We start from the raw sequence: 14732 nt of genomic DNA, 5'->3' as shown, positions 1-14732 counted from the left end.
ACCTCATCAGGAGCATGCCCAGGCATTGTAGGGAGGTCATACAGGCACGTGGAGGCCACACACACTACTGAGCCTCATTTTGACTTGTTTTAAGGACATTACATCAAAGTTGGATCAGCCTGTAGTGTGGTTTTCCACTTTAATTTTGAGGGTGACTCCAAATCCAGACTTCCATGGGTTGATAAATTTGATTTCCATTGATAATTTGTGTGTGATTTTGTTGTCAGTACATTCAACTCTGTAAAGAAAAAAGTATTTAATAAGATTATTTCATTCATTCAGATCTAGGATGTTTTATTTTAGTGTTCCCTTTATTTTTTTGAGCAGTGTATATCCACAGTAAAACGAGTCCTATATCGACATAACCTGAAAGGCCGCTCAGCAAGGAAGAAGCCACTGCTCCAAAACCGCCATAAGAAAGCCAGACTACGGTTTGAAACTGCACGTGGGGACAAAGATCGTACTTTTTTGAGAAATGTCCTCTGGTCTGATGTAACAAAAATAGGACTGTTTGGCCATAATGACCATCGTTATGTTTGGAGGGGGTTGCTTGCAAGCCGAAGAACACCATCCCAACCGTGAAGCACGGGGTGGCAGCATCATGCTGTGGGGGTGCTTTGCTGCAGGATGGACTGGTGCACTTCACAACGTAGATGGCATCACGAGGAAGGAAAATTATGTGGATATATTGAAGCAACATCTCAAGACATCAGTCAGGAAGTTAAAGCTTGGTCGCAAATGGGTCTTCCAAATGGACAATGACCCCAAGCATACTTCCAAAGTTGTGGAAAAATGGTTTAAGGACAACAAAGTCAAAGTACTGGAGTGGCCATCACAAAGCCCTGACCTCAATCCTATAGAAAATGTGATGGCATAACTGAAAAAGCGTGTGCGAGCAAGGAGGCCTACAAACCTGACTCAGTTACACCAGCTCTGTCAGGAGGAATGGGCCAAAATTCACCCAACTTATTGTGGGAAGCTTGTGGAAGGCTACCCGAAACGTTTGACCCAAGTTAAACAATTTAAAGGCAATGCTACCAAATACTAATTGAGTGTATGTAAACGTCTGACCCACTGGGAATGTGATGAAAGAAATAAAAGCTTAAATAAATCACTCTACTATTATTCGGACATTTCACATTCTAAAAATAAAGTGGTGATCCTAACTGACCTAAGACAGGGAATTTTTACTAGGATTAAATGTCAGGAATTGTGAAAAACTGAGTTTAAATGTATTTGGGTAAGGGGTATGTAAACTTCTGACTTCAACTGTATATAGGCACTGTGTCTAAACTTGTAGTAATCATGGTCGAATTACCGACCGGGGGGCCCCCGTTGATTTTGTTAGTCACTAACGCAAAATGTGTAGAATGCCCCATGGCAAAATGATATATAAAATTGCTAAATCTTCTCTCCACCCCATTCCAAAATTGGTAGAATTGCAACATACTTGCTTTAAAAGTACAACATTTTCTGTACGCCACATGGCAAAATGTGTAGTATTGCAGGAAATTACATTTCCCTGGGGGCCCCCAAAAGGCTAGGGCCGGCTCTGACTGCCGGTGTGTGTATGGATGTGGGTACGTAGACCCGGGAGCCACTGCGGCCCCTCATGATGAGTTCACCCACATCAAAGTTGCCCATCCCTGCTGTAGAGGAATACTATGGCAACGTTCTGCATGACACAGCTGTGTGAGTCAGGGCTCCACTGAGGTGCTGTAAAGGAAGTGGGAAAGACAAGTCTCCAAGAACCTCAGAGGGGAAGAGGCTTTAAAGAACCACTGCTGACAGACAGCATAAACACTTTCACTGGTGTCAGGGGAGGGGAACTGAAGAGAAATGCTTTAACACACAGACACTTTGGGGAGGTGGGCCGTATCTAATTCCTATCAGGTGTCTGGAGTCTCTCAGAGGAGTAATGATGTGAGAGGCCAGGGGTCACAGGCAGGATCTCTGATAGGACCCAGGAGACGCCATACCCCACAGGTGTTGACCTTTCACCCTTCACCTGTGCTCTGGGTCAACCTCTGGTGCTCCACACTGACAGCTGAGCGGTCATTTAGAGGCTTGGAGAACTCCCAGAACACAGACACCCCCATGCCCTAGCCATGTGTAGAACGTGCTGTTTCACTGCATGTTCTCTCTGGTTTAGTGTGCTGGTACTTTATACATGGAAGAGTGTTACATGTATATCTTTGTGTGTGTGTGTGTGTGTGTGTGTGTGTGTGTGTGTGTGTGTGTACTCACACTGTGGGTCTTTGTCTCCCACTCTGGTCGCTTGTGCTGGGGGAAGGTCTCTGACCGGCAGCCAATGAGGAGGCTGCTCCCAGCGCTGAAGATTGTGGGGGAGGTGGTGGGGGAGGAGGGAGAGCATCCTGTCAACAACAACAAAAAAACACAGTCTGAAACAGAGATCAGACAGCACAGAACAGTTCACAATAAGCTTGAAGCAAATCCCTCACATAAAAAACCTGTATTGTTTGGAACCGAAAGACAGGAAACAAGTAAACGACTCACTGCCTTCAGTGCAACATGACAGAATTACATTATAGCTCTTGATGCAATGATACATGAGAACCATACCCCTGGCCTTTTAACCAATGACTAGGTGTTACATAATGAGAGAAACTGCATGGTGAAAGAGGGATATCGTTTACTCTGTTCAATGAGGGAGAGTATCGCTTGGCACAGAAGTTTGGTCTTGTCCCCAACTTCCCCATAGAACTGGGAAGGAATCTCCATTGTGCTTGTTTGTTTGTTGCTATAGAAACGAGACTGGGGTCAGGTGAATCCATTACTGTGTTTAATTGGAACCATATGAAAGTGAAAACATTTCTGTAAACATTATATAGTTTAGCCCTCAGGGCTGCTCCTAGCAGATTCTTCTGGGCTCTCCTTTCCCTCCTATTGGCATAGGCCTCTAACGTGGCCAAAACAACTCTTACACAATCATACACACTGACATATTGGTGTACTGGGAAAGGGGGTTGTTTTCTTCTAAACATGCAAACCTATCAATATATCTGCAGGGAAAGGCATTGCAGACGGTAAATAATTCAGGCCCCATCTCCAGGAACAAGACAAATGTGTCTCAGCTTGACATTAACAGGCCTGAGGAGCAGACAGACATAACTACCATGGAGCAGTGGGGGAGGGTGGTGGAAATACACTCAGAAGGGCCTACACGCTACCATGTCTGTGGGTGTGCTGCTGACGCTGGAGCTGAGATAATGTCATTGCCTGCAGGCCAGAGAAATCATCTGTACAGCAACATAATGTAGAGTTAGTTCCCCAGTGAAGCGGAGAGATTAACCTTTGTGTACACATTCTCCCCCGTTCAGCAGTACCACATACCAACACAGCCACACACACAGTCAGCTGAGCATGCCACAGATACATGCTATCGTGTATGGAGGAGACTGATGTAAGTAAAGTAACATAGATCAACCTAAATACTTTTTTAAACCATTAGTAGGGGTAGGAATGGGCATTTGAAATGTTTTGACTGTTCGAATACTCACATGATATTTATTTTTTTACTCCGATAATCAAACGGAAAATAAATATAATTTTAGAACTGCACTGGATAATGTTTTCTTTCGCATTTATCTATAGGCCTATGCCAACAGTGCACAGCATTGCCACATTTATAATAACAAATCTTAATTGCTAAATTGCCACATTCAGTCAATAAAAAAGCAAGTGCCATTTAAGATTAATTTACTGAAACCGTAATCTCAACTGGTTATATTATATGGTGGAACACAATCTTCAAAAAGGTAGTAACCTCAGCAGTGGCGTTTGCTTTTAGAAGCATATGGCTCTGCAATGGCATAGCCTTGTTTTGTTAATTTAGCAGACAAGACACTCATTTCACAAGCCCTTATCATAGTCAAGACGCACTTATTTTATAGTAAAAAACATGTAATATAACAGTATAAAAGAGCATGAAAAAAGTTGCCAGTGCAAAGTGATGCGCATCTCGAGTCTGGAACAGTTAATCTCATAGTGATCAATTGAAACGGGGCTCAATTTGGCAAATTGAAATAATGTTTTCAGGGTTCAAAATCTGGATTCTTTTTGATATACAGACGTTCAATTTGGTTTATTTTGCCTGTTCTTGGGAATTTTCCAAATGGATTAACAATTCCACATTGAACACTGCATGGCGATGAATTACGGCCTTGACATCTGTTTGGTGAGTAAATCTATGCTTAATGATTCTGATGAAAATATGCTTTTATCTTTATCAAACTAATGTTTTTGCATACTTTCACTGTGGAACCTGTCTATGTTTAGGGGGGTTATAGCTAGCAGTTCGCAAAGTAGCCTAAAAGGAAAACAGACGGGATGCAATTATTCCAAAACTGTCGTCCATTTTGAATTTGTGATAAAACTGTCGTCATTTGGCAACGAACGTAGCTTGTTTTTCCCATCAGTTAGATATGTTTTTATCTGCATTTATTTCTGTAGTCCTAACCGGAGCTTGTGCGCATTCAGCACACGTGTGTGTAGGGAGCAGTCGGAACGCAATTGAGTGAATGAGGCACGACTGGGAAAGGGAATTTAGGGAGAAGAAAAGTATGATGCTTGGCTTGGTTTCTTTTTTGTTGTGCCTCGCAAATGCACATGTACAAATGGCACACTAGAGTCAAAGCAAATTAACGTTATCTTCCAAGACAAAATTTCACTTTCCTGTTCTGGGAGCCACAAAGCACATTCCACCAAATAGATTTACAGTAAAAAAAAAAATAATAATAAATGTAATCTCTGGCTAAAGACAGAGCTTTGACGTCCGTTCGAGTACTCACGCCCATCCCTAATTAGGGAAACAATAGTGTAGTTGCAAGAACCCTATTGTTATACTGAACTGTTGGTCTGAATACAGTAAAGGTTTTATATAGAAGTGCACCTACCACAGGGATGGATGCATAACTGGTCTCTGGGGGAAATGTGAAGACGGTTGCCGTAGTAACAGGACTGCTGGGGGGAGGGGTCACGAGGAGTCCAGTTGTACAGATGTGTACCTGTTGAGGAGAGAAAACAGAAAGTCAGACAACTTACTCAACCAATACTACTCCCCCACAATATAATACTTTCAGGCAGACATTACACATAGAAGACAGAACTTGCAACTGAATGGAGCTCCATCAGATGGGACATATGTCTTGGTCAATTTGTGCCAGTCTGTCCCCTCACATCCAGTCTCACATGGGTAGAAGTAGGCTGTCATGTTTGAACTAACAGACTAGTTATTTCATCTCTTAACCAGCACACACATGGCCTTAATGTCACATTGAATGGAAATGTCGCCTTCACAGCAGCAGTCAACCCAATTGGCCAAATCAAGCTGTGCTAGTGTCCCAATGACACGATTGGCTGGGTTGTGCCAATCACAAGTTTTCATTGGCTGGGTGAAGACAGGTGAGTGCTGAAGTCTCTTGCTGAGCGACTGGGAACCCCAGCGGTGTGACACTGACTCATTCACTGTGGCTGTCCTGGTAACAGGGCGATACTGTTGGATACACGATGTCTCCTTGTACCCTGTACTCTCCATCATCCCATGCATGACTGCCTCAGACAGAGCAGAGCTACCTTTCAAGGTGAATCATTACAGAGGACCCACCTCAGACTCAATCAACTGTACAGTAGAACGGTGCAGTGTGTGGAAGGGGAAGGTGCAATCAGGCAAGACAGACACAAAGTACTAGGCTATACATTTTGTTATATTTAACATTTAAGTCATTTAGCAGATGCTCTTATCCAGAGCGACTTACAAATTGGTTCATTCAACTTAGGATAGCCAGTGGGACAACCACATCTTGATTACAGTAAGTACACTTCTTCAAACAAGCAGCTGTGAGCAAAGTCAGTGCAATCAGGGACAACTACATCTCGATCACAATAAGTACATTATGTGTATGAGCTACATGGAACATATGTGAGTGTATGTGTACAGCACTGGCACATCAATTACACTGTCAATTAACTGAAAATGTTCCGTTTTACAACATTTTAAAAAGGGTAATAGGTCTGTTTTCATATACAGCAGGCTCCTTTATACATTCTCTTCATTTCTCTTTCCACTCTCTGACTGAAATAAAAGCAGTACAGAGGGCGTGTTCATTCCCATACACTCCCTCCCTCTGGCCCCCCAGGCAACTACTGCTTCCCTTTCTGTCTGCTTTGAAGGAGGGAGAAGAGGCGCGAGAGAAAAGGAGACCGAGCCACACAGATTTCGCCTGGGGAGTCTATCTTCTTTTTATGTGTTTTTATTAAACACATTCATCTATAAATCAAACCCATCTTAAGTCCTATAGCTTCCAGGTGTGCATGGAGATTTTATAATACTGAGCGTGTCTGGTTCATAATTAGGGCAGATAAAGCCAGGTCTGGAGAGTTTAACATGATTCTCCCCTCCCCACCCTGTGGGGTCACGGCTTTAATGAGAGATGGATCATCCCAACATGAAAAGAACTGCCTGCACACACACAAACAAACATGCTCTGATAGCATAGTCAACACACACACACGAGAGCCGTAACTAAGGAATGCCACCAGTTGTAGAAGGGCTTTGTGTTGCTGCTGTTTCCCAGGAGAAGCTGTGGGTAAATCATGTCAGTGTGTCTGAGATGTGTTGCAGCCCAGAGCCCAGGAAGGTAAGACAGAGAAGAGGATGCTAGGGCTCGGCGGTATACCATATTTTACTATATACACCGGTATTGATGCATGGACCGGTTTGAGTTTTTACCTTTACCTTCTATAAACGGTAGTTTGGTTTGTTAAATGTGATACGCTGTGTGTTACGTCCATTTGTATAGTTTACTCCGGTATTTGAGTCATCTCTCTCTCCATGCCGCATTCCACACAGACCTAGCCCCGCCCCGTCACTCAAGGAGTGCATTTGTTGTTGCTCGACAATGAGACACTTGCTTTCATTCTGCACTGTCATGCAACAATGTTGATGACAACTATGCCGTTTCCACTTCGCTTCTTAATATAAATCCACAAGCGTTCTGTAATTACACTACTCGTTTTTCTTACATCTGCAAACAGCTACATAGTTTGTCTTTTATTAGCAAGTTGTGGCTAAAGCGTGTTAGCCACTAATGGAAATCGCTAGTTGTGTTAGCCGCTAATACTAATCGCTAGTTAGATGGCTAGCTAACCAGCTAATAAATGTACTGAGTCAGAGCAAACGTAGCTAGCTATACAACCTGATACCAGTGATGGTGTAGGCTTAAAACAGCATGCTGTTTGTGCAACAGTATCTTCTAAAGCGGAATAGGCGAAGGATGAATATGTTAGCTACATGAAGTAGCTAAGAGAAAACGTTTAATGTAGCCAAAGATTATAGGGTCCCCTAGGAAACACTGACCAACACTTTGGTTCCTACCCTGTAAAAATGACTCCTCCCTGGCAGTTTCATTCGTTGTCATGTAAAACACTCTTTCAAAGTGCCCACTATTATATTCTAACTATAGAATTACAATAATCCTATTTCCATGATTCCAACAGTTCACCCAAGTTTTTAAAATCTAAATCGCAAGTAAAATGGCAATTGCAACATTTGGTTAAAAAGAAGGCCTAGATTTTTTGCCCGTTGCGTGCAGCCCATTATCTAAAATTATTGCAGGAAATGCTGAAATGTATGAACATTTTGTGGTTGAAGTTTTATTGAACAGTATAAAACAATCACAATGGAGAAAGACCCATTGAAATCACTTAGAATGTACACTGAACAAAAATATGAACGCAACATGTAAAGTCTTGGTCCCATGTTTCATGAGCTGAAATAAAAAGATCCCCGTAATGTTCCACACAAAAAGCTAATTTCCCTCAAATTTGTGTGTTAGTGAGCATTTCTCCTTTGCCAAGGTAATCCATCCACCTGACAGGTGTGGCATATCAAGAAGCTGATTAAACAGAATGATCATTACACAGGTGCACTTTGTGCTGGGGCCACTAAAATGTGCAGTTTTGTCACAATACAATGCCACAAATGTCTAATGTTTTGAAGGAGCGTGCAATTGGCATGCTGACTGCAGGAATGTCCAACAGAGCTGTTGCCAGAGAATTGAATGTTAATTTCTCTACCATAAGCCGCCTCCAACGTCGTTTTAGAGAATTTGGCAGTACGTCCAACCGGCCTCACAACTGCAGACCACGTGTATGGCGTTGTGTGGGCGAGCGGTTTGCGGATGTCAACGTTGTAAACAGAGTGCCCCATGGTGGCGGTGGGGTTATGGTATGGGCAGGCATAAGCTATGGACAATGAACACAATTTGCCTTTTATTGATGGCAATTTGAATGCACAGAGATACCGTGATGAGATCCTGAGGCCCATTGTCATGCTATTCATCTGCCGTCATCACCTCATGTTTCAGCATGATAATGCACGGCCCCATGTTGCAAGGACCTGTACACAATTCCTGGAAGCTGAACATTTCCCAGTTCTTCCATGGCCTACATACTCACCAGACATGTCACCCATTGAGCATGTTTGGGATGCTCTGGATCGACGTGTACGACAGCATGTTCCAGTTCCCACCAATATCCAGCAAGTTCACACAGCCATTGAAGAGGAGTGGGACAACATTCCACAGGCCACAATCAACAGCCTGATCAACTCTATGCGAAGGAGATGTGTCGTCGAGCTGCATGAGGCAAATGGTGGTCACAACAGATACTGACTGGTTTTCTGATCCACGCCCCTTTTTTTTTAAAGGTATATGTGACCAACAGATGCATATCTGTATTGCCAGTCATGTGAAATCCATAGATTAGGGCCTAATCAATTTATTTCAATTGACTGATTTTCCGTATATGAACTGTAACTCTGTAAAATGCTACTAATTGTTGCATGTTACATTTATATGAATGCTGTCAAACCACTGAGACAATAAAGCCCTGTTGGTTTAATCCGAAAACACATTTCAGAAAGAATATACCTATTTTGAGATACTTCAAACCAAAAAAACACTGATGAGATGAAGTCAACATCTGATCTTCATATAAAGAGTGTATGGTCATTTGCAATGTCAGTATAAAAGTCCCTACTCTGTATACCAGGCAGGCTGGGGTGAGGCAGTTCTCCTCTACACTGTTCTCTGCTCAGCTGCAGAGAAAATGAAAAAAACAAAACAAAGCAACCTTCTAAAGGTTTCCTCACTTCACAGCTTCCGTCAGTCACAGAATGCCTGCCTACAACGCTGACAAATCTGTCTGACTGTCTGTTAACTGTCTGTCAACTGTCTGTCTGTCATGTCCCCAGCCCCTTTCTCTCTACAGTGTCAGGCAACCACAGAGCAGCTGTGAGTTGTTGCCATTCCGGGTTGCTGTGGAAACCTCAGGGGCTAAGCTGCAGTCTTTTTTGCGGGCGAGTGGAGTCACGCATCCGTGATTTCAAACGCTTGGATGGAGCGATGGCCTGTTCGGAATGACAGGGGGGGGGGGGGGGGGGGGGCTGACAGAAGGAGAGTGGAATCTTTGTCAGGGAAACAAACATTGGATGAAAACAAGAATGTTAGTTGAATCTGCTTGTTTATGCTTGTTGCGTGAGCATCTTGGGTGCACATTGTTTCCTCCTGTTCCTCTCTCTCACGCATTACCACTGATTAACAGGCCCAGATGGACAGAGTGGAGCCGACATGGGCAGGACACACACTGAGGGCTATGACAGACCAGGTGACAGGAGAGGATAAAACATCCACATCCAAGATAGTCTATCATCACCTATCCCATGAAATAAATGGCAGAGATTATACACTTGTCCATAGTCCAGACACCCAGCCATAGACAAATGAGCTGCTATGCTGGCCAACGTTCTGGTTTTTCCAATTCTGGTTTAAGGGGATGTTATTGTTCAGAACAAAAATATGCAGTAAATTCTGGAGGAATTCATTAATGGGGACAATAGAGTCAGGGTTCTGGACAAATTAAGTCCATTCATCATACAGAGTGCTTCAGAGAGAGATAAGGTTCTCAATTTAGTGGCTTCCTTATTGAATACAAGACCCCTAACCAAACAGTACAAAGACACAGGGCTAGGGGGAACGGAGAAGCTCTCTCCCCTCTCCATTTCTCTCCCGTTTCCTCCCTCCCCTTCATCTCACCATATAGTATGTCATCGTGAGGGTGCGCTGCAGGAGAGCCCTCTCTTACTATCTCCCATTTACTCCTCCCCCTCCTTCCCTCCCCCCTATCTCACCTGTGAGGGTGCACTGCAGGACAGTCCTCCACTGATCTCTCCGATGCGTGCGGCTGCCGTGGGGTTGGAGGAGCTGATGAGGACGGGCCCACTGATCTCCATGGAGTGTCTCTGGGGGGGCGGGGCCAGACAGGGCTTGTGGGACATGGTGAGGGATGTGAACGAGTGTCGTTTCTTACTGTTCTTCTTCTCCCCGGCACGGTGGGGGCCACCGTTACTCTGGGGGCCCGACGAGGCCCCCTCGCCAGAGTCCCCACTGGAGTCACCAGGCTTGTCCAACTCAATCAGCTGACGGGCTGCAGTGTTAAACTACAGGAGGAGAGGAGAGGGGGAATAGGGGAACAGGAGGGATATAGGGGAAGGAAAGGAGGGGAAATGAGAGCAGGAATCGTTAATATAATAATGAAAGCATTCACTCTTCAAAATGAAACTAGTTGTAGTAAAAAACACCCTGTGCCTTTATCTGATGGGAGAACGCAGTATACTGAGAATGCTGCCAGTGCCAGGGGGTTGAGAGAGAACCTTGGGCTCAGGGGGAGTGGGAGTGGACGATTTTCAGGCATGCAGCAGAGCAGAGGAGAGCAGACTGCAGGCTTTCACAGCCTTTCATGTGAGGTAGGAATCAAAGGAGGAACACTAAAAAGGGTTTAGCTAATCACAAGGCGGACAAGGGAGCACTCCACAACACAGATAGCCCCGAGCTGCTCTCCCTCTACTTAGGACATAAAAGTGGAGAATTTCACACCAATCCTGAGGAGAGGCAGTGCTAAGCTGGGTTCACCAGGGGGTCCCATGTACACACGTAGCACTAGATCAGATGTACAGCCAAGTACAGTGGGGAAAAAAAGTATTTAGTCAGCCACCAATTGTGCAAGTTCTCCCACTTAAAAAGATGAGAGGCCTGTAATTTTCATCATAGGTACACGTCAACTATGACAGCCAAAATGAGAAAATCCAGAAAATCACATTGTAGGATTTTTAATGAATGTATTTGCAAATTATGGTGGAAAATAAGTATTTGGTCAATTACAAACGTTTCTCAATACTTTGTTATATACCCTTTGTTGGCAATGACACACGTCAAACGTTTTCTGTAAGGTTTTCACACACTGTTGCTGGTATTTTGGCCCATTCCTCCATGCAGATCTCCTCTAGAGCAGTGATGTTTTGGGGCTGTCGCTGGGCAACACTGACTTTCAACTCCCTCCAAAGATTTTCTATGGGGTTGAGATCTGGAGACTGGCTAGGCCACTCCAGGACCTTGAAATGCTTCTTACGAAGCCACTCCTTCGTTGCCCGGGCGGTGTGTTTGGGATCATTGTCATGCTGTAAGACCCAGCCACGTTTCATCTTCAATGCCCTTGCTGATGGAAGGAGGTTTTCACTCAAAATCTCACGATACATGGCCCCATTCATTCTTTCCTTTACACGGATCAGTCGTCCTGGTCCCTTTGCAGAAAAACTTCCCCAAAGCATGATGTTTCCACCCCCATGCTTCACAGTAGGTATGGTGTTCTTTGGATGCAACTCAGCATTCTTTGTCCTCCAAACAATCCTCTTCTGGATCATCCAAATGCACTCTAGCAAACTTCAGACGGGCCTGGACATGTACTGGCTTAAGCAAGGGGACACGTCAGGCACTGCAGGATTTGAGTCCCTGGCGGCGTAGTGTGTTACTGATGGTAGGCTTTGTTACTTTGGTCCCAGCTCTCTGCAGGTCATTCACTAGGTCCCCCCGTGTGGTTCTGGAATTTTTGCTCACCGTTCTTGTGATCATTTTGACCCCACGGGGTGAGATCTTGCGTGGAGCCCCAGATCGAGGGAGATTATCAGTGGTCTTGTATGTCTTCCATTTCCTAATAATTGCTCCCACAGTTGATTTCTTCAAACCAAGCTGCTTACCTATTGCAGATTCAGTCTTCCCAGCCTGGTGCAGGTCTACAATTTTGTTTCTGGTGTCCTTTGACAGCTCTTTGGTCTTGGCCATAGTGGAGTTTGGAGTGTGACTGTTTGAGGTTGTGGACAGGTGTCTTTTATACTGATAACAAGTTCAAACAGGTGCCATTAATACAGGTAACGAGTGGAGGACAGAGGAGCCTCTTAAAGAAGAAGTTACAGGTCTGTGAGAGCCAGAAATCTTGCTTGTTTGTAGGTGACCAAATACTTATTTTCCACCATAATTTGCAAATAAATTCATTAAAAATCCTACAATGTGATTTTCTGGATTATTTTCTTCTCAATTTGTCTGTCATAGTTGACGTGTACCTATGATGAAAATTACAGGCCTCTCTCATCTTTTTAAGTGGGAGAACTTGCACAATTGGTGGCTGACTAAATACTTTTTTTCCCCACTGTACATAGACTTGAAATCACTGGCCACTTTAATAATGGAACACTAGTCACTTTAATGTTTACATATTTTGCATTACTCATCTCATATGTATATTCTGTATTCTATACTATTCTACTGTATCTTAGTCTATGCCGCTCTGACATTGCTCGTCCAAATATTTATATATTCTTAATTCCATTCCTTTACTTTAGATTTGTGTGTATTTGTTAGATATTACTTGTTAGATATTACTGCACTGTTGGAGCTAGAAACACAAGCATTTCGCTACACCCGCAATAACATCTGCTAAACACGTATGTGACCAATAAACTTTGATTTGAACATATTTGAGGTGTTGGCAGCTGCATAGGCTATTCTCGTTGAGCATGGCAACATACTGTTAACGTTTTATCCACAACTCTGTACATGGCCGTTGTAATCTACTGGGAAGCCAAAATGTTCCCAAACTGGAGATTTAAACAATGATGGAGGATCCTCCAATTCTGGTTTATCGACCTCACCACTTGCCATCATACAGAACTAGTTCCCAGCTGCGCATTACAAAAAGACAGTTTGAAATACGGCAATTAAGATTTGAATTTTGATTACAACGTGCGCATAGGCTCTAGTTGTTTATTTATTCCAGCTCAGATTTACTCAAGAGGCATAGGCCTACAACGCAGCGTAGGCATAGCCTATAGGGTTAGTGTTATATATATATATATTATTTTTGTTATGTATTCATTCGGATTCACAGTGTGGACCAAACGGTTGGGTACAAATACGCGTACCGTTAACCATTGCACTTGAAAACGCTCGTAATCTAACGTGTGCCTCAGACCACTCGTAGAACAGCTACGTGTGCAGTTAGATGTTTCCCTACCGCGTCACTTTATACACAGACATCCGCTAAACATACAATCAAGATGTTTCTCTGTGACCACCGATAACTTCACAACAAAGTTGACTAAAAATACAAAGTTGCCAATGTCTTTGCAATTGTTACATTTTACATTTTTATATTACATTTTAGTCATTTAGCAGACGCTCTTATCCAGAGCGACTTACAGTTAGTGAGTGCATACATTTTTTTTATTTATATTTTCATACTGGCCCCCCGTGGGAATCGAACCCACAACCCTGGCGTTGCAAACGCCATACTCTACCAACTGAGCTACATCCCTGCCGGCCATTCCCTCCCCTACCCTGGATGACGCTGGGCCAATTGTGCGCCGCCCCATGAGTTACAAACAAGTGAAGGATAAAAAGATGCTTCAAATGAAAACCGAGATCACCGCATTAAAATATAAATAGCCTACCTAGAGTATAGGCTACAGGCCTATACAATTAAATAATATTTTAATCCATTTCATGTTCATTCAATTGAGTTGTATTTAGCTAATTGTAGGCTACTGTCGGTAATTTTTGCCTCAATATATTTCATGATGTGTAATGTGCGCACTGATGTGCCAAATCTTGATTTTAGTGCATCAGTGTAAGCATTAGAATAAGCCGCCTCAATATGTGCAGTCATGATAATAACTTTCTAGGAGCTGAACCGTCGTCAGTATTATGGAATAGTTATAATGTTAAGGTAATATTTGAATGGAGAAAACTGCTCCGAGAGCAGCGCTCTTTCTTTCGATCCTATCAGTATCGACACACCTCAACAAGCCCTTAGCGAACGTTCTTCTCTGTGTGGTGTTTTGGGAAACGCATGTTACATATTTGGTCGTTGTAGGATAGATGCATCGTTAAAAACACTCGTAAGCCTAAATTACATAGCTCTCGGGAAACCGAGCCCAGGTCTATTACACAGGTAAGGTTTGTCCTCCCAGCAGACAGTTCACTCCTAAAACAGCAGTGATCATAGAGGCTTTTATAGGACAACGGTGAATTACCTCAGGATGTCAAGCTAAAGATTGCTAAAGCTTATTAGAGCAAACACTAGCTGTATTTAAGGGGCATATGGGAATATGGAGAGCTGCTGAGAAGGTAAACAATGACCAGACAATATAATGGTATGTTTAGTACAAATATATTGCGACTGTTTTCAGAGGTGAAGCAACAGGGGAGAGCAGAGAGGGCACTAATGTGCACATTTTGCAAGATGTCTAACAAGGCAACAAAAAAAGATAGCACTAACATACTCAGCATTTTCCAACCTCTAACCTGAGGTAAAATGCTTGC

At 43.4% G+C, this 14732-nt stretch overlaps 1 protein-coding gene across 1 annotated transcript in view; it reads right to left on the bottom strand.

Moving 5' to 3' along the window:
* The window catches only part of sh3rf1 (SH3 domain containing ring finger 1), a gene marked incomplete at both ends in the record, with an annotated part of 63174 nt that overhangs the window by 14528 nt on the left and 33914 nt on the right, over positions 1 to 14732 (bottom strand). Inside the window, 3 exons of the mRNA XM_084163400.1 lie at positions 2248 to 2375; positions 4917 to 5027; positions 10211 to 10519. Of these exons, the coding sequence (XP_084019526.1) occupies positions 2248 to 2375; positions 4917 to 5027; positions 10211 to 10519 (548 nt within the window). The remainder of the gene's footprint in view (positions 1 to 2247; positions 2376 to 4916; positions 5028 to 10210; positions 10520 to 14732) is intronic.

The sequence above is a fragment of the Coregonus lavaretus genome (genome assembly GCF_964263955.1).
Source record: "Coregonus lavaretus genome assembly, chromosome: 6".
Classification (NCBI taxonomy): Eukaryota; Metazoa; Chordata; class Actinopteri; order Salmoniformes; family Salmonidae; genus Coregonus; species Coregonus lavaretus.
Note: the sequence above shows the minus strand (reverse complement) of the source record. Positions and strands in the feature narration are given on the sequence as shown.